General features: G+C 44.5%; 1 protein-coding gene across 1 annotated transcript in view; it reads right to left on the reverse strand.

Annotated features, from left to right (window-relative positions):
- Window positions 1-2,334: 2,334 nt before the first annotated feature.
- TBX15 (T-box transcription factor 15) overlaps window positions 2,335-24,198 on the reverse strand; it is a 143,439-nt gene continuing 121,575 nt past the window's right edge. The window contains exon 8 of the mRNA XM_053303610.1: window positions 2,335-4,704. Coding sequence (XP_053159585.1) covers window positions 3,920-4,704 — 785 coding nt within the window. The 3' untranslated portion in view covers window positions 2,335-3,919. The remainder of the gene's footprint in view (window positions 4,705-24,198) is intronic.

Consider the following 24,198-nt stretch of genomic DNA (forward strand, 5'->3'; position numbering starts at 1 on the left):
TAAGCTCCAAAAGAGCATTTATGGTCTAAAGCAAGCAGCAAGACTATGGAATACAAAGCTGAATCAGTTGCTAGTTAAGGGTTTATCCAAGGAAAAGCTGACTCTTGTTTATATTTAAGGTTTAGAAACAATAGATGGACTTCCATACTAATGTACGTTGATGATTTGATTGTTTGTTGTCAAAACAGAGAAGAGAGTAATGAACTAGGTGGCCAGATTTGGCTTTTAAAAAGCCAAATTCTGGCTTATGGCCCATTTGACCCACAAGTATACCCCTTAGGTTCTGGCAACAATGAAGCCATTTGAACAAAGAAATAGAAGTAAAGCAGTTGGGGAACATGTCCTAGTATCTTGGAATACAAATAGAAAGAGAACAAGATGGAGGCTATCTTCTTAATAAAAAACAAAAGATAAAAGACCTTTTAGAATGTCTGAGTCTTACAGATGCCAAGGAAGTCAGCACTCCAATGGAAGCTAACTTCTTGAAACAAGATGCAAACAGCGAGCTTCTTCCCAACAATGGGCAATGCAGGAAAGCAATTGGGAACTTCTATATATTGCCACAGTAACAAGACCAGACACTGCTGGAGCTGTGGGACTTTTAAGCAGGAAAGTGAGTGCACCCACCAAAAATGACTGGATTGCAATTAAAACACTGGGTAGGTACCTTAAAGGTACAGCTAAACTAAAACTTAAATTGCCAGCAAGAAGTAATCCTATACTAGTGGGTTATGTGGATGCAGACTGCACAGAAGACAGATCATAAATCCACAAGTGGATACCTGCTCTTTCATGGATGTGGAACAATTAGCTGGTGCAGTTGAAAGCAAAACACTGTTGCTCTTTCCTCTATGGAAGTAAAATGTGTGTCAGACATTCAGACTTGGGTAAACAAATTATTGCAAGACTTTGGAGCTGATGAACACAAACCAACTGAATTGTTTGAGGACAATCAAAGCTGTATTTTGCTTTCACAAGTGGAGAAGACAAAGCCCAGAACAAAGCAAGACTTTGCTTTGATACAAAATACCATTATGTACATGACAAACAAGAAAAGGGTCTCGTGGGGTTGAAATATTGTCCAACTGAGATGTAAGCAGATGTAAACACAAAGCCATTGCCAAGAGATCATTTTCTTGCATCGTGAGAGATGATGGGAGTTGTTGATTGGTGCTGGAGCAATGAGAAGGAGTGTTATTCTAAACCATCTCTCCTAGCACCACAGTGACATTTTCAGGCCACTTAAGGCATGATGAGATGTTAATAGTCTTGGTCAGATGTCTTGGTCAGTTAGAGTCAGTTAGAACTGCTCAGTTGTTGTTGTTGTTGTTGTTGTTGTTGAAGGCTAGTGCCTGTTTGTGCATGTGGTTCAATTGCTCTCTCTCTCAGTAAGTAATGTTTTAGTTCCTTAATAAACCTTTATTTGTTTTTTGAACTCAGCCTAATGTCTCCTGAAAACCTCTTGGGCTGACTCCTTTACCATTAGAGCATGTGTGAGGATTTTAATCACACTCCTCAACTTTAACTCTTTCCCTCCTGCACTGAAATCCTGACAAATGCCACAATCCTGATCCTGATTGCATCCCACACAGTTGCTATTTTTCTTATTTATCCTTCTTGTGCCAAAAAAGGGACAAACTTTGTGTTTTACATAACAATGGAATATGTCATTTGACCTTTACATGTATAGGGTAAGCATGTGCACACTCACAATATTTTAACAATAAAAGCATAAACTAATCTGTACTGAGTGATCCTGAGTCCTCCTGCACTCTTGCTGAAAATCATACAAAGTGACTAAGGTTTGGCTAGTCTAGCATTTGTTGCAAGAATCCTAACAGTAAGAGGTTCACCAGAAATTGGCCAACCCGTGGACCAATATTTTTGCCCCACCCCCACCCTTGTGAATCATACCAAACTATTCTATGTAAAGCCACTGTGGTATCCTCTTAACACTATTAGCCTTTTGGGATCCAGGTTCTCTCTCTGCAATCAGGACCCCAACAGGATTGGGGTGGGTGTCCGCTCTGTTGTTATCAGCCCATCTTGTTGTTTCATAATTCAGACACAACCTTCAGCCATCTGATATCAACTAGTGGCTCCCATGCAGCTGGAAGTACATGTGAAAAGGATGTTGCATTCTACAAATAATAATAGGTAGAGATCAAGATAGCATTTGATTTGCTGGTGTGGACATCTGTCATGAAAACTGTGAAGCTGGGCTCACTTCATGGGTGAAGGACCCTATTATGTCTGTCTCCATCCTTAGTAAATAAAATCATCCCAGCCTTCTGAAACCCAATGCCTATATTATTTCCAGATAGACAAAACACAAAAGGAACAAATGTTTATTTTGCATTAGTTCTGTGCTTGGCACCTAGAAACAAAGTTCCCTGCATAGGGCAAATCTTTATACATTTTTCTTTCTTAATATATATCTTACAAACCCATTTATTGCCTTCTTTAATATTCATAATATTGAATTCCCCTCCCGCCCACACACTAGAGACATAAATACATTTATCTACAACACCTCAAAACAAATCTCTATACTGTAGTTTCTGTATTCTGTTACTTGGTATTTGCATTTTCACACAGCTTTTAACTGCTTAGCTTTTATTAAGCTTCATTTGTTTTTGCTTACTTTTGAAAGAGTTGAAGGAAAAATAAAATCAGAAGGAAGGGGCACTTTTAAAATGCACGATAAGGCCAGATCAGCAGGCTGGAGAGTAAAGAATGCTTGCTGCTGATTTTAAAGGCTAGCATTTTAACTCAGTTATGTGTAAGGCTTTGTACTCTCACAGAGCATGTCTGGCAGAATCCGACATCAGCTCAGTCCAGAGACTTCCATTCCATGCTATACGTTGACTTGTGTGGGCTGTATATGATCTGAATATGGCTTGCCGTTTCTTTGCTAATGTTACTTAGGCTATCAATATCTTAAAGGCACCGATTATGCAATAAAACACCCTTTCCCCTTATGCAGCATTTTCAGAATAGAATCCTGTGTGGCAGATATCCTGCCTCTCATAAGAACATAAGAACAGCCCAGCTGGATCAGGCCCACGGCCTATGTAGTCCAGCATCCTGTTTCACACAGCAGCCCACCAGTTGCCCATAGGCAAAATGGAAGGGCATGCCCTCTCTCTTGCTATTGCTCCCCTGCCAAGCATGTTGAAGGAGCATTTTCACCTGCAATGTTAAAGATACCCTTTTCATGTTCAGGATTAGTTCATCCCTGCTGCCCCGCTCCCACTCAATCAGAGGTGTTTTTGTACTACTCTCTGGGAAGAGCATTACAACAAGACTCAAAGGGGGTGCAGAGCAAAAATCCCTCAAGGAACAGAAATTTTTATTAACATACAATGTTAGGTTGCTATAGTGGGTGTGAGAGAGAAGACCACAGGATAGGAATTAATAATGGTAGATAGCAAGATGGGGAAAGAGGAAGCTGTTAACAACAATGGCCTCTTAACAGGCAGTGCAGCTTTACAAGATGAGGTCTTCAGGGGCTGTTGGCATCTGGGAACCATGAAAGAAACAGCTCATACAGTGGACTTCCTCTACTGTGAACAGTTCACACCAAGCTCTGAAAGTTATTGCATATACTGTTTTGGGGTTTCCTTGCCCCCACGTTTACTGCAAACAATGCCATTGTCTCCATTTTTAAAAAAAATCAATTGAGAGCAGAAGCCACTCAGTTCCTCAAGGCTTTGGATTCCAGTGAGTGGCAACAGCTGCCACATCTGCAGCTCTCTGTCACGTTCTTTGGATTATAGCTATAGATGGCTTGTGTTTCCATTTATTGTTCAAATAAATGTCCTATTTTAAGTTGAAAAGCAACAGGGATGAGATGCCAATAGAAGCACTGAGACTGTCAGTCACTGTTGACTCCAGGATGTTGACTGCAAGCCCCAAATTAAACCATGTGCACAGACATTTGGGAAGAGGACCCTGGCACAGCCCCATACTGTCTATTATCACAGGCATTGGCCGATGGCTGGCTGTTGCTGGGAGGACTGATCACATGCATCCCATGATCCATCCCTGTTGAAAGATACTGCCTCTCTCCAAAAGCTCCATTGGAAGGTGAAGAGCAGAGTAAAGTGCTTTGGGTGGTGGCCAATTTCTCAGGGCTTCCTGCCAGCCTTGGCGAAGCTGGGAAATTGTATCCATACAAGTTGTAAGGGTTGTGAAGGGAAAAGGCATTGTAGGAGCCCTGTTGCATGTGGCCGCTGCTAAACATATGTGAAGAAGAAGAGGTGGAGGCAGGGTTGCCAGCTTGCATGACATATTGGAACTGAGAGGTTGGGAATGACCCCAGCTGGCCACCGTAGGCCTCCATCTTGCCATTGCTAGGCAGTGAAGAAGGAGCAGGCATTCCTGAGATCAAGGATGGAGTCCGCTGAGGCATGAAGTTTTCAGAGGGCTGAGCAGCAGAAGCAGTACCACTCTGGAGTCGGTTGTATCCACTGTCGCTGAGCCCTGGATAGCTCTGCAGGGCAGCCATGTTGCTTCTTGCGCATGGAGGATAATCAGAGATGTTAAGGTTACAGAGCTGGCTCTCCCGGCAACCGACATTGAAAGTGTTGGGGGCCAAGTGAAAGGCTGGAGGTGAACATGATGGAGATAGTAGGTGAGAAGACGCAGAGGGTGAGGGGGTCCCAGTGCTGGAAGTTGTTGGAGAAGTTCCTGTGCTGCCCCCTGGAAAACAAAAAAACAGATCTGTTTTTAAAAGATCCCCAAATGCATAATATTTAATAAACAATACTTGCCCAATTAATTTGGATCACTTCCCTAATAGTTTTTATTCGCTTTCCTATTTTTTAAACAGAAACTTTATCGACTTGAATATTATTGTTCTTCAGAGGCAGATGATCACCCCAAACCCACTTTCTGTCTGAATCTATCTAATTTACTATTCTTTGAGTGAAGGGATTACTGGAGGCTAGACACACAAACTCTTGAATAAGCAAGTTTAAGACTAAGGCTGAATCTCCCATTGAAATCAGTGGGTAGCATTTAGATTTGGATGCAAATCTGGCTGATGCCTGTCATTCCTAATAGCGAAAAAAATCCAAGATGGAGCATGGATATCCAAGACCATCGAGTGGAAATGCAGACATCTTTGTGGAAACAATGGGGCAAGTTTATCAAATCCCTTAAAATTCATTATTTGGTTAAGTGAAGAGAAGCAAATAAAAGAGCTGATACACTAAGAACTAAACATATTTTTTCAAACTGAATTTACAGACTACTCATGATTTATTATGGTATTTGGTTTTAAACATTCAGAAGTGGAAATGGATAGAGGGTTTGTTTTGCCATGAATTGTAAACTGAAATGGATTGTTACAGGGCCAGTTCAATTCCATAGGCCTAGGAACACACAGTAAGGACATGCACCTTCTATAAGCATACATGTCCTCCCGCCTGGCACGTGGGACATCTTTTCCTTTATGTGGAAGGTAGGTAATCTGAACTACCTCTCTCCGCACAATTATGGAAAGGCACCCCATTGCATTAGATGGAGGAATGGGTGTGAGTGCTCACAGAGTGTGATCTAGACTTTCTCTATTAATGCAGCCTAGGATTGTATTAGCTTGTTTAGCAGCTACATCAGTCTGCTGGCTCATATTCAACTTATTCAACTTCATATTCAACTTTGACTAAACTAAGATGCCAAGGCCTCTTCACATGTACTACTGCCAAAGCAGGACCCACCCACCCCCAATCTTGTACTTGTGCATTTGATTTTTCTTACTCAAATACAAGACTTTACATTTGTCTCCATGGAACAAACGCTGGGTTTTTTTGGAACTCCATGGAATCTTGGGGGTGTGGGCCCAATATTCAAGCAGATCAGATTGAATCTTGATTCTGTTTTCTAAGGTGTTAGCTATCCCCCCACCTATTCATCCTCCAAGTCAGGTGTTCCCAACTTGTGGTACTCTAGATGTTGCTGAACTACAACTCCCATCAGCCCCAGCTACAACTGATTGTGCCTGGGGATGATGGGAGTTGTAGTTCAGCAACATCTGGAGTACCACAGATTGGGAACCCCTGCTCCAAGTCATTTATGAAAATATTGAACAGCCCCATACATACAACTATTGCATGTGTAGGGGGCAGTTCGGATGAATCACAACCCCACACGAATAAGAAATAGTGCTTGAACACAACAGTAGAGGGGAAGGACATGCATGTTCATGGTACATATGGGTCCTTATCACATGCAGAGGGCCAGTTAGACCACATGCCTTCCAGACCAGCCCTAAGAATGTAAAGTGCCTCCCATTCACAATGATACAACACAATACAGGAGCTAAGCATGTAGCTACAGAATTACTACATGCACATCATTTCCTCAGCTGGATTGTGGCAGTCATTTAATGATGGAGGAATCTTTCACCAGATAACCAACTAGGGGGGCTGTTGGCAGGCAGGGGGCTTTCTGGGATGAAGTTGCATTAGTAGCAAGCTAACCCTTTAGCATGTTGGTCATGATCGGATAGGAAAACATAGGAAACATAGGAAACTGCCATATACTGAGTCAGACCATAGGTCTATCTAGCTCAGTATTGTCTTCACAGACTGGCAGTGGCTTCTCCAAGGTTGCAGGCAGGAATCTTTCTCAGCCCTATCTTGGAGAAGCCAGAGAGGTAACTTGAAACTTTCTGCTCTTCCCAGAGCGGCTTCATCCCCTGTGGGGAATATCTTGCAGTGCTCACACATCAAGTCTCCCATTCAGATGCAACCAGGGCAGACTCTGCTTAGCTATGGGGACAAGTCATGCTTGCTACCACAAGACCAGCTCTCCTCTCTTCAAAAAATCTTGTCCTATCTTGGAGTAGCCAGGGAGGGAACTTGAAACCTTCTGCTCTTTCCAGAGCAGCTTCATCCCCTGAGGGGAAGATCTTGCACTACTCACTCATCAAGTCTCCCATTCAGATGCAACCAGGGCAGACCCTGCTTAGCTATGGGGACAGGTCATGCTTGCTACCACAAGACCAGCTCTTCTCCCTTTAATATAATGGGATCTTTAATATAATGGCAGTGGAAAACACTGAGGCAGAGGAAAAATTGGTTGCTTAGTGTTGCGTGATCAAAATATTTTTTCAGATGATTCTGGCAGATCAAAGACATGGATGGGAAACAGATTACTGCATGGGGGTGTTTTCTCCCTCAATACTTTCTCTTGTGTGCAAACTTTATATCATACATGCTTGCATCTAAGAGCTTTGGTTATCCAAGGGCTTCCAAGGCTTGTTTCTTATCAACCCCCACTGTTCAACTGGGCTGAAGGAATGAGTTAGGCTTGGAATGGGCACTGACATGTCTGTCCAAGAACACCAAAGGAGGGGCCCACATGAAGCTGTTCTGGGAACAGTCAATCACACCTAGCAGTGGAGTAATCAATGAAGAAGGTGATTGTTGGCTAAAGGCAGACAGTACTTTTTGCAGAGAAGTTGAACATGGCATGAAAGAGGCTTCATTGTCCATGGAACACACAGTCACCCCACAATTCTCTCTGTTCAATTTTGAATAGAGAGAATTTTGGTGGGGTGAAGCAGTTGGTTTTTCATAGTGCTTCAAAAACCTACAAAGCTTATTTGACAGAGAAAGTAGCTGGAGAAAAATACATGCATGTGTACACTGTGGGAAACCATATCTCTATTGCACCTCTTTCCGTTCTCTTAAAACTTAGTGAGGTTGTTCTCATGACCATTGCCACTGGGGTTGAGGAGGGCTGGAGGGAAGGCAGGATCCCACCCCCCGCTGATGATTGGAGCCTCTACTGGGCTCCACCACACCACACACCCACACAAATGGCAGGGCGGTGAGAGATGGGGAGAGCGCAACCCAGTCGCCAGATATCCCTCAATGTACCACACAAGCAGTGCACTGCACTGGGATATTCCCAGCTGCCAGGATGTTCCTTCCCCAGGCCTCTATGATGAGAATGCCTGCTGGCAGCCCACACACCCACATGACCAGGCAATGAGGTAGGAGTTGTGTGTATATCCTCCTTCCTCACTTTTAGCCCAGGTTTAAAATCCAGGCTATCTGGTGGAGGAGTGCTGAGATCGGGAGCAATCTCAGAGGTTCTCACAACCAGCCTTACCCAAGGTAGGCCTCGTCATGAGAACGATCGCAGTGTCTGCCCCTAACTTGAGATCCAAGAGAAGCTCTGGAGGCCACGGAATGAGCACTTCTCCACTGGGGTGTGATCTTACTTTGGACCACCTTAGATTCTTTTAGGCATGGAGCACCTTCTACCAACTTTTATTCATCTGTCTGCTGTATTTTAATATCCTCACTTTAATATCCTCAACATTCAGTCCAAGGGGACTCCCAAGGTAGTGGCACCACACTGGCCTATGTCCAGAATAATGAAGCACTTGCACAATGAAAGAAGGCACACTATTGAAAAAGGAGGGTGTCATTGTATGAAGTCACAGGAATTGTGCTCTTGCACAGAAGTTCCCAGCATCAGGCACGAGGTGTGCCACAGGTTGTGCACCTTGTTGCACAACTGCAGACATCTTTGTGCTAATGCAACACCAGTGATTTAGTTGCGAATTCAGAACTGCAGGCACTCTCCATGACAGCCCCACCCCCCGACCATGGCTGTACTCACCCCAACAGTCAGAGAAGCCGAGAAGTACCGGCATGCCGTCCCTGCGCGTCTCCCATCCATTACACCCCTGTGCAACATAGTCTGGAATGCCGGCTCCAGACTGAGCACAACTAGCTAGAACAACAGCCTTGCACCGACACAAGACATGCCAGGCACTAAAACGGCATTATAAAGCAATTGGTACCTTTTGAAACATGAAACACTTAAAGACAACAGCATCATACTAAAAAACAAAACTATTTGTATAAAACCTTACACAAAACTATGGTGAGGCCCCCCACCTGGAGTACTGTGTACAATTCTGGTCATCACATCTAAAAAAGGACATTGTAGAACTGGGGAAGGTGCAGAAGAGGGCAACCAAGATGAACAGGAGCCTAGAGCACCTTTCTTATGACGCAAGGCTACAACACCTGGGGCTATTTAGTTTAGAAAAAAGACAACTCTGGGGCGACATGATAGAGCTCTATAAAATCATGCATGGTGTGGGGAAAGTGGATAGAGACAAATTCTTCTCCCTCTCCCATAACACTAGAACCAGGGGTCATCCCATGAAACTGATTGCCGGGAAATCTAGGACCAACAAACGGAAGTATTTTTTCACACAACACATAATCAATTTGTGGAATTCTCTGCCACAAGATGTGGTGACAGCCAACAACCTAGATGGCTTTAAGAGGGGTTTGGATAACTTCATGGAGGAGAGGTCTATCATTGGCTACTAGTCGGAGGACTCTAGGCCACCTCCAGCCTCAAAGGCAGGATGTCTCTGAGTACCAGTTGCGGGGGAGTAACAGCAGGAGAGAGGGCATGCCCTCAGCTCCTGCTATAGGCTTTCAGTGGTGTCTGGTGGGCCACTGTGTGAAACAGGATGCTGGACTAGATGAGCCTTGGGCTTGATCCAGCAGGGCTGTTCTTATGTTCTAACAAAAAATATCCAACAGCATTTAAAGAGCCTTAGTACCCAAAAGCGTTGTGAGTGTGTGTGTGTGTGTGTGTGTTTTGTTTTTTTTTAAGTCAGGTTTTCATTGCTTGTTAGTGAGCAAGCTGTGGCTGGGCCAGGTCGGCCTCCCTCAGAACAGCACAACGGTCGCACCACAACTGAAAAGTCTTGGCTGTCTTTTGTGCTCATCCACTTCATTTCCAAAGGCAAGGGAACAAAGAGCAGCGCCTCAGGGATGTAGGAGCATGTGCAATGAGGTGGTCCTTCAGATATCGCTCCCCACAAGCACTTAAGAAAACTTTTAATAGAGGAACGGCTAGTGCAATGCTGTCTTTGGGAAGCATGGTTGTTCTGTCCTCCTGCACCCTCTGCCCAGCAGTGGAAATCTAAAGAACAACCACACTCTGATGCCTGTTTCTTCTGCTTTACCCTGATGATCCAACCCAGCAGGTGCAGTACCATATGACCCTTCCATGGAAAAGGAGTCCGCAACATTCACAAAAACAGTGGCTTGTGCTTCTCACTTCCCTCCAGGCAGACATTCCGGTAGCAATTATCCCCAGAATGTGGAGTATTGGATTTGGGAGCTACTGGAATTCCCTCCCATCTTTTCTGTATACATCATCAATGGAATTTTCCACCAGTTAATTGGAGAAGGTCACAAATAAGAGCTATTATACATATAAACTGCTAGAACTTCATTTGTGTTTTGTGGCAATTAGGAAACACCTGCAAAGTGCCTCTCATTATGACAGGAGGTGGTATGTGTGGATGGAGGGCTTGTATTGCAGGGAGTTTGACAACAGAAGCTGCAGTGCATGTTGGAGAGTCAACATGAGTAGTTCACTGGACTTGACTGGAGAGGCCTGAGTTCAAATTCTTGTTTAGGAGTGACGCTCACTGGGCCAGTCAATTAATATCTCAGCCTGATCAACTTTACAGGGCTGTTGTGAAGATAAAACATGGCAGAAATGCCACATATACTACTCTGAGCTCCTTGGAGGAAGGTGGGCCTCTTATATGATAAATATATTGGCTGACATACAGAACAAGGATGCACCGATGCAGTATGAGAAACAGCCTAACCAAACTCCCCAACTAATTGCCCCGGTGCAGCAGGGAAGAGGCCATTTTGGACAGCCCCACCTTCCCCAGGAAGATCTCTCTATGCCACATGAAAATATGTCTCTAAGGGCTGCGCACTTGCGCAGCTGAGAACATAAGAACATAAAAACATAAGAACAGCCCTGCTGGATCAGGCCCAAGGAGGCCCATCTAGTCCAGCATCTTGTTTCGCACAGTGGCCCACCAGATGCCGCTGGAAGCCCACAGGCAAGAGTTCAGGGTATGCCCTCTCTCCCGCTGTTACTCCCCTGCAATTGGCTGGGAGAAAAAGCGGTGCACAAGTTGAGAAGATAGTGCAGTAGTCCAGCTACTCAAGGATATGAATTCTGATCACTTCTCGGTACTTTGTTATGAAAAATATAGATACATTTGTAAATGTACCACCCAAGACAAGAACAAGCATTGTCAGGCAGTTGCTAGAAGCAGCAGCACAACATGTTTGAGGGAACTGTGCAGCCTGGCAAACCTGCTGCAGCTGCATCTCCTCTATGTGTTATGTGGGGGAAGGAATTGCATATAGGAGCCAGCAACAGCTCCTGCACTCTTGGAAAACGACATAGTGCAGAGTTACGGGAACGTTTGCTTTTTTCCTTCTTCTTCTAAATGTTCTTCATTAAAGTCAAGAAGCAAAGCCAAATATTTTTAATAATGAGAATCTGGATCAGGTTCAACTGGACTGAAGAGGGCGGGGATCCATTTAAAGTGTTTTAATAGATTTTTGGCTCCCCCCAGCCCAACCCCATAACATCTCATTGCCATGTGCATTTAATTAATCCCAAACCTGTTTTGTCCCAATAAGAAGCCAATCTCAGTCATGATGACATCATACTTGAAGAGTTTTCGCTTCTCCAGAGCCCTTATGTTCTGAAGCATCTGTATAATTTTGGCTCCTATTTTTAAAAAAAGGCTGGGTGGAGGCCGGTTATTAGTATAAGCCAATTTGGTGCTGCTTCTTGTGAAACAGACAAGATTTCACTGAAGGCCTCATGTTCCCAACTTGTGCCTGATCAGAAAGACAATGGCCTTGTTGGGAAGCAGAGCACATTGTCCCCATCTGGCAAAAACGCTACATGTGTGCTCAATAACGTTACTGGGGAGTAATCCCACAGAAACCAATCAATGGGGATGATGCCATACAGAATGTGTTGTACTAACAGGGAAGTCATTTTCAATCTGTGTTCTGGGAACCCTGGGCTAGCCTGGCAGCTTATTCCGAGTTTCTCAATGAAAAGATCCACAATGATCACAGAGCCCTTGCCCAACAGTACCACGCTTCCCTTGCTGTATATGACCCTAGAGAGCATTGCATGTGTATTCTAGACCAGAGTTCACATGGGCAGTGGTGAGGCCCAAAAAGCTTGGCAAGGACCCCGCAAAAATTGAGTGTGTGCTGCTCTGAGTCATGCTCCAGTAGCTTTGCAGTGCTCTGGAGTCCTGAGGCAGATCACCAATGACAAATGCATATGCTCTCCTCTTCATTAGGCATAGTTCTGATTTTCTGGTACTTGTCCTTGATAAGTCGCTGTCCATATTTTGCCCCTATTTCACTTTGGGGAAATATGTTAGGGGAGATGGAGTGCCAACTGGCGCAGTAGAGCTCTTCAGATTTCAGCCCCCTCTGCCCAGTCTTTAGAAATGTCATTTCTCTGAGTGCGAGCATACGTGCATCATGACTCTAGTGCTCATGCATCAAAGTGTGTGTGCCTACGAATATGACGGATACTGATATACCGCTTTTCAGTCAAAGTTCCCAAAGCAGGATGGATGGATGGATGGATGGATGGATGGATGGATGGATGGATGGATGGATGGATAGATAGATAGATAGATAGATAGATAGATAGATAGATAGATAGATAGATAGATAGATGTAAGTAAATAGATAAATAAGATGGCTACTGGGCTCGCAATCTAAAAAAGAAACATAAGTTAGACACCAGCAACAGCCACTGGAGGAATGCCATGCTGGGGATGGGGGTGGATAGGGCCAGTTGCTCTCCCCCTAAATAGAGAGAATCACCACTTTTAAAAGGCACCTCTTTGCTCAGTTAGCAGGGGATGAATAGACAACATGCCAGTGTATACGGTTTTCCTTCCACCCCCACTGCAATCCAAGCATAAATATTGCTGAATGAGTTTGAATTGCAGCTATTCTGTACATCCACTGCGAGATTAAACGTTTTATTAAGTTTTTGTTTTCATAAAGGAAACTGCTGCGGTTGGTTTACTGATGTACCTTGCTTCAGAAGACAATGCATGGCAGACTGATTCAGAATAAACCAATGAATACTGTATTTACTGAGCAGAAAAATGCTTTTAGCAATATGTAATCATTGGGGGCGAGAGTCAGTCTGGGCTTAGAAAATAATCCTTGGTGTGAGAATATCAGTCTTGCACATGCACAAGAGTATATTTGAAATGTTGGAACTATGCGAATAACTTGATATCGGGAGAGGTCTCCAAAGGCAGTTTGAAAACCACAGCAATGAATCATCTATATGAAGTCGCACAAACATTAGGCAATAACAACACCACTGTATACACATTTACTGGTGAATACAATTTTTTTTTAACCAAAGGGTTTTCCAGATAGGGAAGTTAACTGCATGAGGAAGTTTGATCAATGCTAGCCAGTCACTATGGGCTGTCCACACAGGTTGCCTCTCTATCCACTTCCCCCTCTTTGTTCTGGCTTTTGTAATGAAAAAGTGTGGGTTTAATCTCCCCACCAGGGGTGTAACAACTGTCTGGGGGCCCACTGACTTGGGGGGCCCTCCAGAGGCAAGTCGCATGACCGACTTCCCCAGCCGTGCACCCGCCACCACCCGGGCTTCCTTCAGTTGTATTCATCCTCCGAAACTGATGTGAGTGTTAAGACCTGGAACTACCAGAACAGCATGTCTTTCTCTAGAACCATTACATGACTTGCATCAGCCTCATTTAAGATTTCTTTACTGCATGAGCTGAGCTTCAGTGAGGGGGGGCATTTTAAAATCTTGTCTCTGGGCCCACTCCCCTGCTCCCCACCTTTGCCCTACCTTATTCTCCCCCTGCTCACCACTATCCATCCTCTCTGCAATCCGCCACACATTTCACCTCCCTCTGCCTACACATCACCAAGTCATTCCCACACCCACACCCACTGTGCACATGCATGATTCCTGGACTTCAGAAAAATAATATTTTTTGTTTTTAATTTGTAGTGTCCTGGCGTATTTGCCCACATGTCGGAGTTCTGCCAAGCACTGTAGCTTCTGCTAGGATCACGCAGTAGTGAATACACAGCACATTTTGAGAGGAGTCCTTTGTGGGGGTTGACTATGCTTCCCATTTGGGCAGATGATCGCCAGATTACTTCTGTGGGTTTCTTCTCCCACTGCATGCCACAGGAATGAAGACTGCAAAGGTGCTCCCAGGTGAAGAAAGGCATTCTCAAAGGCACAGGTAGCCACAACTCTAACTCATGCTTAGTTTCCCATATGGCTGATCCTAACTCCTGCAATATTGCACACTCCCATTTTCAGTACTCTTTAAAAGTACAATTTTTAAAAGACTGTTATTTCATGCCCTGAAGGACCAGTCATCACCAAAAAAATGTCAGGAGGACCATTCACCATCTGAACACACCTCCACTATAATGAAGCTGCTATATATCATCATCAAGAAAACTTCCAAGTGTAATTTTCGGTGGTAACATGTAACAGTCATCTGTAAACCAGGCATCTGTATCATCCTGTCAAGTGACAAAGAGCACAGTACCACTCTCTAGCTCTTTTCCTCAAATTTCAGATGAGGTGCACAAGTGTGCAAAGATTCCCCTTGCTGCCGAGACTGATGACACAGATGAACAGTTTTTCAAATATTTACATGCACATTATGGAAAGTTACTACTTGGTCAATAGTTGTCTGTATTCCCTCTCCATTTTGCAGCAGGAGAAGCTGGTCTATTTTCTTCCCACAGTCAAACCTTTCTTCCCACAGAAAGATGGAATTAACAGCTTCAGTCTTATCTCCCAAGCTTTCTGACACAACATGAAATCACTAGGGGAAAGAATCCAGGGCTTCAGAGCAGGGTATCATCATCATTATTATTATTTATCATTGTATATCCCGCTCTTCCTCCAAGGAGCCCAGAGCGATGTACTACATACTTGAGTTTCTCTTTCACAACAACCCTGTGAAGTAGGTTAGGCTGAGAGAGAAGTGACTGGCCCAGAGTCACCCAGCTAGTTTTATGGCTGAATGGGGATTTGAACTTGGGTGTCCCCAGTCCTAGTCCAGCACTCTAACCACTACACCACGCTGGCTTCTAGTACATGGATGGCACTTGGCTCTATCTCTTCTTTTCAACGTATACCAGGGAGCACTTGATATCCTAAACTGTGGTCTGGGGGCAGTAATGGACTGGATGAAGGCAAGCAAACTGAAGCTTAATCCAGACAGGATGGTTCTCCTTATCAGTAAAATCTACAGATTGGGGGATAGAGTTTCAACTGATATTTAATGGGATAGCACTCCCCTTGAAGGATCAGGCTCATGTTTTGGAAGTGCTTCTGGCCTGGATCTTGAGCCTGGATGTTTCTGTGCCTGGATGCTCAGGTTTCAGCTATGGTAAGAAGTACCTTTGCCCAACTTTGGTTGGTGTGCCAACTATGCCTATTTCTAGATAGGTCTGATGGTGACACATACTTTGGTGATAACCACATTTGGATTACTGTAAAACACTCTACATGGGGTGGCTTTTGAAAAATATTCAGCTGCTCCAGAATGAGGAAGCCTGAACATGGATCGGCTATTGGCACCATGTGCTATTTTTACAACTTCACTGGCTGCCAGTATGCTTCCAGGCACAATTGAAAGTTCTTTGACCTTTAAAGTTCCAAATGGCTTGGGGCCAGAATACTTGGTATGGATATACTTTATGTGGATAAAGAGAAACATATCTGCAGAAACTATTGAAAACAAGTCACCTCTTGTGTTACCCCTGCTAACTTGGCAAAGAGGCACCTTTTAACGTGGCGATTCTCTTTATTTAGAAAGGGGAGAGTAACTGGCCCTGTCCACTTCCAGCACAGAACCTCCAGTGACTGTTGCTGGAGTCTATCTTACGTTTCTTTTTAGATTGTGAGCCCTTCGGGGACAGGGTTCCATCTTATTTGTTTGTTATTTATCCATGTAAACCACCCTGAGCCATTTTTGGAAGGGTGGTCTAGAAATCGAATGAATGAATGAATGAATGAATGAATGAAGGCAGAGTAATTCTAATTCACAGAACAGGACATCAGACAACTAAGAGTGGATGAATTAGACTTCCCAGTCTAGGTTCTAGGAAGTCATTGTTGGTCTGTCTTCACAGAGACCTAAGTCCCAACATGTAAGATAACCCTGACTCTATCAATACAATCAATTTCAATCCCCCTGGTCTTATCTGAGAACACCAATGCCCCAGTCTCCACTCTGGTCCTCACTGTGCCTAATTCATTCAAACAGCAAACCACCACACCCATCTTTCATTAAGAAACATCTTTTAAATCTCCACATTACAGAGAGAGGAGTGTAACCCTCATCGGAGTGATCAAGAATGCCTTCCACTGCATTCGATGGCCAGCTTAGGAACACTCCCTATTGACTTAGGCACTGTGTAGCAGCATGGCCACCACAGACTTAGGCATCTCTCCGTCACTCACTTTAACTCTTGGTCAATTCAGCCCAAAAAGGTAGTGTTTGCAAGCCCTGGCAGGGCCAAGCAAATGGGGGATTTGTGAACAGGATCCCCTGTGTTTTTTAAAAAAATGTTAATAGCAGCTGTTGGAAGGAGGGAAACCTAATAGCCAATTATCCTTAAAACTTTTCATAAAGGCGTATTGTGACCAAACGAGATGGGATGCAAGAGATTTGTGAACAAGCTCTTCTGAAGTTTTTCAAAATTTTAACAGCAGCCCCAAGGACCCCTGATTTATCAGGACTACAACAAGATGAGAAGGCAGTGAGGAGGATTCTTTTCCTCACATCATTTCTCCAACTGATATAATCCCTCTGAGGATATTATTATTTGCCCCATCGGACTAATCCATATTCAGCTAATTCAGTTTTAATATTCTGCTACTAAGGTTTGGGGCAACAAAACGGCCTGCTTGTGTTTGGACAACAAAATCCTTTTTGACTTTTTACCTTAATTCTTATGAAGAAAAGTGACAGGAATAATGAGCAGGTTATTTGGCAATATTAATTAACACTTGTTTTATATTAGTCTCTGTAAAATGAGTCCAGAGCTTGGCCCTGAAACTGTCTGAGGTCATTCACACAATCAAAAATTGTGTTCTACCCAGGTTTGGGAGCTGTGAGTGCTCCCAATTTTTGGTTGTGTGGAAGCAAGGTAGGAGGAAAAGCTGGGTAGAAGTGATTGTGTGGACACAAGGTAGGACAAAAAGTTACCCAGGTTTTTCTCTGACCTTGCTTTCACACAACCGGAGACTGGAGGCACACAGAGTTCCCAAACCCGGGTAGAACACAGTTTTTGATTGCATGAATGACCTCTCTGTCTGACAACGCAAAAAGCAATGCATTGTGTGGTAGCAAGAGAAAAAGTCCCCTTGAAAAGTAAGATCTTTCACATATGACCAGGAGACCAGGGGAGAAACTTTAATTTCAGTCTGGTTCTGATGCAGGTGTTTTGTTTTGCAGTGTTCTGGAAGTTATGCTATGGAATAGTGCTCCAAGGATTAGTATAGATGGGACCTGGTTGGCTCTCAGCTACTGGTTCTGCTGAATTTCAAGTTTTGTATATCTAGAAAAACTGCATAAGAGCCTGTCTCCTTCAGACAGTCCAAAACTTAGATCTTTTACATTTCCTGAACCCAGCAATTTTCCAGAGTCTCAAGGAGAGCCACACACAAAGAGAAGGCTATAAATTCTGTAGGTGTAAAGTGAGTTACGTTTATGACTTTGGTAAATGAGTTCTGAATTGGGGACAAATTTTAACTGATGCTCTCCTGAATGAGCAGCCAAAACAACAGTTGGTAGTAGTCTGCAGGGAGCTAACCAGTCACACGGTGTTGGCCTCCTTCCTGATTTTTCAGCTGCCAAATTGCATTTAAAGAAGCTAAAAATACATGAAATATTTTCCTTTCCTTATATTACTTGACTGTGTCAGCAGTTGCTGTCGTTGCTATGAGCATGTTATTTGATCACCAATGGGTTAGAAGGTTATCAGTGCAAAATATGAATACAAGGCCTAGTGGCCCATCTAATCAGTCGTGCAGAGAGTGCCAGGGCAGTATCCGATAGGCCCAGGGAGTGCACAAATGGATGTGGGATTAAAACATACTCCATGCTGCGAAGCACGGGACTGTCTTACACAATTTTATAGTAGCTAAGGGTCAGACTACAGGAGATGTGGGAGATGCATGATCTCATCTCTCATCATCTTTATTTTTACTTTAGAATATAAGTGGAAGACTCTCCATTTGATCAGAGCAACAGTGCTTGGGGATGAGGAGTAACTTGTGTTCCTCCCTCCACCATTTTCCCCATCAAAAGCCATGTTTTCATTGTCCACACAATCATAGGTAAAGGATTAACTATGATTGGGGAGTCAGGTGTACTCCTGTGGAACATGATAAACTGCACTTTAGTGCCAAATGCAGACCGCCCCCCCCCCCCCGCCCGACACACACATTTAACTAGGGTTAAACTACAATCAGCAGCTACAATCTGATAGTAGCTGCAGATGATAATTTAATCTTAGTGAACCATGCTGGCAGGACTATGATTGGTGCTAAACCAGGAGTTCTCACATCACATTCCATAAGAGTACACTCAGCTCTCTAATTGTAGTTAACCCTTTGACTACTATCACATAGGTTGTGAGAAAATTACCAAAATAGCTCCCCTCCAAATGCTTAGACTAGTAGCCTTGTTGCAAGAATGTAGACTATAGGGGAAGGGAGGAAGGTCATCTTGGGCAAGGCCTTACTGTTTGTCTTCCTCTGCTCCATCCCTCCAGGTGATCCTCCTGACTATAAAGAACCCAGCTGCACCAGGGGCATGAGCCTCTTGGCAATAGCACAAGGGCTCTCATCCTTGTGGCTCTCAGCCTTGGGGGCAGCATATTGGGGGTCCCAGAAGATTCAAGGGATATTGCATGTTTTTCATCAAGGACGATGATATCCTTCCAGATTGATAGATAAAGCTGCATGATTGGAAAGCTAGGGACCTGTTTTTATTGAAACAGTGGAGCTGGGGGTGGTTGGACTGGGGAGATGTGTCTGAGAGAGCAAAAGAGTTCGGAAGATCTGGGGGTGGATTTCACGGTTAGCAGGCTGAGGCAGATATGGCAGTGGGAGTTGAGCAGGCCGTTACAGGGGAAAACAGTCCAGGCAACTGAGGCCTGTTCCTTTTTCCAGCTCTTCTCCTAACCCTGTGGCCCCAGGGAACTCTGGGAACACTCCCTCTAGGATGAGGGTGCTGCTGTTGAATGCTAGGTCAGTAAATGGCAAACATCTCTCATCCACAATTTGATTAAGGATGAGCATGCTGACCTGGTATGTGTGATGGAGACATGGTTGGATGAGCTGGGTGGACTTGGTCTTTCTCAGCTTTGTCCTCCAGGTTCCGTGATCCTGCATCAGCCCCACCTTGAGGGTTGGGGAGGGGGCGTTGCAGTCATCTATCATGAGACCTTTCCCTTTCCAGGTGCCTGGTTAGGCAATCTCAAAATTTCGAGTGTTTGTACTTGTCGTGAACTGATAGCCCAGCTAACCCTACAGGATTTACAAACCCATGAAAGTAAACAGAAAGCAGCAACGAAACTGGATGAAGGAAAATAAAAGGCTCGCAAAGAAAACAGTAAATGAATAAAGTCCTCTGAACTGAAACTAGGTATCCCCCTCTAACAATAACTGAGTAATAAGTGGAAAGAAAAGACAAAACAAGGAATGAAACAAGCGAAGGACACAGAACAAGGAATAAAGGGAACAATGCAGGGAAGTACAGACAAGACAAACTGGAACACGGAAAAGATACAATATGCAAGAGCACACTATAAGCTGCCAGCGAAGTTGCAAACAGCAACTCAGCCATGGGAGACTGTTGAATATATATGGTTTCACAGAACCAACAACCAATCAGGCTTCCCTGAGCCAGCATTTTGGCTTTCTTACTTGTGATCTCCTGCACCTGTGTGAGTCCCACTGAGCCTGTCTCTTGATACGTCATCTCAATACAGGGGAAATCCCAGGCTCTTCCTCATCAGAAATCAAGTCTGGCAGCTGTTGAGAATCTTCAGCTCCAAAGTCTGGTTTCTCTGCCAATTCTTGTTGCTGTGGCTCACTAGCAGGCGAGTCCTCCTGCTCTGATTCTTCTGATTCTGAAGTCTGAGCCACGACAGTACTTGAGGGTTCGACTCCAAGATGGGCTGGGGATTCTGTTGGTGTACCGACTACCCCGCTGCACTTTAGTCTCCCTACCTGAGCTGGAAGGGGTGGCTTTGGGTTCCCCCAAGCTTATAGTCTTGGGGACTTCAATGTCCATGCTGAGGCCCCCCTTGTAGGAGAGGCTTAGGATTTCATGGCAACCATGGGCCTATCTCAGCTGGCATCTGGCCCTACCCACATGGCAGGACATACTCTGTATCTGATTTTTGCCGACCAGGGAATAAATGATCTGGAGATATGAGAATTTAAGAAATGATCTGGAGGTGCAGGACAGGGCCTTCTCTGCTGCTGCCCCCAGACTCTGGAATGCTCTCCTGGTGGCTATTTGCTCCTCAGTAGCCATCACAGTTTTTAGAAAGAATGTTAAATCTTAGCTTTTTACCCAGGCTTCTTTGTATATTGTATTTTGTATGGTTATTTTATGCTTGTATTTTAAATCTTTAGTTAGATTCATGTTTTTATATTTTAGCTTTTACTGTGAACCGCCTTGGGATTGTTTTAATGAAAGGCGGACAGATCATCATCTTGTGGGGTTTAGTTTGACTACTTCATCTACCCTCTGCAGGGGTGGTGAACCAATTAAAATGGTCCGCCCCTGGAGGGTTATGGATCCACTCGGTTTCCAAATAGGGGAGTTTCCAGTGTCCAGAGCTGGCAACTCTGTTGAGGCCCTGGTAAATCTCTGGAATGTGGAGACAGCACAGGCTATTTACATGATCACTCCTAAATGTCCTCTCTGGCTTGGTGGAGCCTATTCTGCTCCTTAGTTTTCCTTGGAGCTTAGGACAATGAAACAACTTGGATGACAGCTAGAATGGTGCTGGAGGAAGAGTCATGACACATATGACCAAAGACAGGCTACAGCCCATTTTAGGGAATATTCCGTAGTGGTAGGGGCTGTGAAGAAACATTTTTTCTCTGCCTCCACTGCATTTACTTAGTGCAGACCAACGGAGCTGTTCCATGTAGCAAAGGCATTGCTTCACACATCCCCCCAGTTAAGGGAGAGGAACCATCTACAGCCTGCTGTGATTTACTTTGCAGATAAAGTTGTTCACATCCATGCTGATTTGGACTCCAGAGTTTTGGTAGTTCTGGCAGACATGCCTCAGGTACCATCTGGTCCTATTGTGCTGGATTATTTTCAGTTAGTACAGCCTGAGGATGTGGACACAATCCTGGGCAGTGTGCAGGCGACATCATGTGATCTGGACCCTTGCCCTTCATGGCTAATACATGCCTGTACCCTCCTGCCAGAGAGGATACAGGCAGATGGTTTGAGGTGCTTATCAATGCTTCATTAAGGGAGGGCAAGATGCCATCATGCCTCAAGGCAGCGATGGTAAGAACATTATTTTAAAAGCCCTCCCTTGATCCCTCCAACCTAGATAACTATAGACTTGTCTCTAACATTCCCTTTTGGGGCAAGTGTGTGGTGGTGGTGTCCCAGCTGCTGAAGGTTTTAGATGAAATGGATTATCTAGATCCTTTTTAATCTGGCTTCCATCCTGGATCTAGAACTGAAACTGCCTTGGTCACTCTAGTGGATGACCTATGCTAGGAGCTAGATAAGGGGAGTGCTAGACAGTCCCTGTTGGTTCTGCTGGACCTCTCAGCAGTGTTCGATACCATCAGCCATGGTATCCTTCTGGGCTGCCTCTTGAGTATAGAGATTGGAGGCACTGTTTTGGAGTGGCTTTGGTCCTTCCTTGGGGGAAAGGTCCAGAAGGAAGACTACTGCTCAGCTCCTTGGCCATTGGCCTGTGGGGTCCTGCAGGGTTCCGTTTTGTCCCCCATGCTGTTTAACATCTACATGAAACCACTGGGAGAGATCATCCAGGGAAATGGACTGAGTTGTCAGCAATATGCAGATGACACTCAGATTTATCTCTCCTTGTTATCTGATGCTAGGGAGGCAGTGGATGTCCTGAGTCGGGGGCTGGAGGCAGTATGGGTTGAATGTGGGCTAACAAATTGAGATTGAATTTGGGCAAGATGGAGGTACTGTTAGTCAGTAGGAGAGCAAATAGGGATGAGGAGATTCTATCCATTCTGGATGGGGTTGCACTCCCCTTGAAAGATCAAGTGGGGGTACTGCTGAATCAGGCTCTGCTTTTGGAAGACAGTGGAGACAGTGGCATGGGGTGCCTTTGCATGGCTTCAGCTAGTACGCCAGCTGTGTCCCTTTCTTGAGAAGGCAGATCTGGCCACTGTTACCCACGCCTTAGTCACGTCATGGCTGGATTACTATAATGGGCTCTGCATGGGACTCTACATGGGGCTGCTCCTGAAGAATATTCATAAACTGCAGCTAGTGGAAAATGCGGCAGCTAGGATGTTATCCGGAGCTGCCCGCTGAGACAATATTACCCCCATTTTGAAAAAGCTACATTGGCTGCCAATCTGTGTCTGGGTCCAATTCAAAGTGCTGTTTTTGACCTTTAACACCCTAAACAGTTTGGGCTCTGGATACATGAAGGACTTCAGCTGCTCCCAAGGGTTTCTGCCTGCTCTACGAGATCATCAGAGAGGGCCCTGCTCCGTGTGCCAACAATGAGGGAGGCTCGCCAGTCATGTACATGGGACAGGGCCTTCTCAGTTATTGCCCCCAGTCTTTGGAATGCTCTCCCGGTGAGCTTCCACTCCGCAGTCTCCTTCACAGTTTTTAGAAAGCAAGTAAAATCTTTTTACCCAGGGTTTTAAATGAGTGTTTTGTTTGCTCCTTCTTTGTATCTTATGGTGATATTGCACATGGCTTTTTGGGGGGTAACTTTTAATTAGATTTGTATTTTTATATTTCATTTTAATTCTTATTGTGTAGTTTTTATGGTTTTATATTGTTGATTGTTTTGTAAACCGCCTTGAGATTATTTTAATGAAAGGTGGTATAGAAATTTAAAAATAAATAAATAAATAAATAAAATATAGAAAACAGTGCAAAAATACTCTAGTTAGATATTACTGCTCACATCACCCTCCTGCATCGGCTCGTGTGGACACAGGGAGCACCTTCTCTATAACTTTAACATCAGACCTAATAGTGTTTAAATACTGTGTTATTTGGCCACTAATTGCAGGAAAGACCAGGAGCCAAAACATTCCTGCTGAAAGCTACCTTGAAGATAAAGTTGCCAAGTAAATGAGCTCTGGCCACAGCAGACAGCCTTTAAATGTCCCTGCCGAATCTCAGCTACCTCCATGGCCTAACCCTTTATGGCTCATAGAATATGATGAGTACAAGATCATAGACCTAGAGTTTGCAGATCTGAGGAAGTTACTCACAACTGCTAAAGAACTGGCACAGCCTCTGACATTTCTCCTCTCCCCGCCAGAGCCTGAACCCACAGACAGTGATAGTGACATGAACACCCTTCACTATCAGTCCTCACCTAAGGGCCACACTAGTGCAGCTGCCAGAGCTCAATCCAATCCCCTGAAGCATGACTTTATGACCTTCTTGCCAGACATCAGCCCAAGTGAGACTGTAATCCCACCCAGACCAAGGAGGAAACTATCAGTCAATTTCTATGATTTTGATACAGATTCAGAGCTCAAAGATAGTGACACAGACATTACTGAAGTCCCCCACAATATGCCAGCTAATTCAAGGAGCGGGGACATCACAGAGCTTTCCCAGCCAATCCAAAAGACCAGCATAAGGTCTCCCTCCTCACCTGGAATGTGGCTGGTTTCTCCTTCAGAAACTAAATCTCCACACATGACATCATAATGGTGCAGGAAACCCAGACATTCTCAAACATAGCACTCAAAGGCTACAGCTCACACTCATTGGGAGCAGACGCCAGCACAAGCAGGGACAGACCCAAGGGTGGACTGGGAGTGTTAGTTTCTACTACCCTGTGTGCATCGTCAACAAGACTTCCTCCATTCAAGCAACATGCCATGGCAATCCACTGCACACACTGCTTCCTACTAGTAATCAATATTTATCCACCTGCACAGAGATGGAAAACTCAGGTCAGGAAACTATGTCATGAACTGGAACTTTACCTGTCTGACCTTCTCTCCTCCTTCACCAGCGCTTACATTGTGGTT

The sequence above is a fragment of the Hemicordylus capensis genome, chromosome 2 (genome assembly GCF_027244095.1).
Source record: "Hemicordylus capensis ecotype Gifberg chromosome 2, rHemCap1.1.pri, whole genome shotgun sequence".
Taxonomy (NCBI): Eukaryota; Metazoa; Chordata; class Lepidosauria; order Squamata; family Cordylidae; genus Hemicordylus; species Hemicordylus capensis.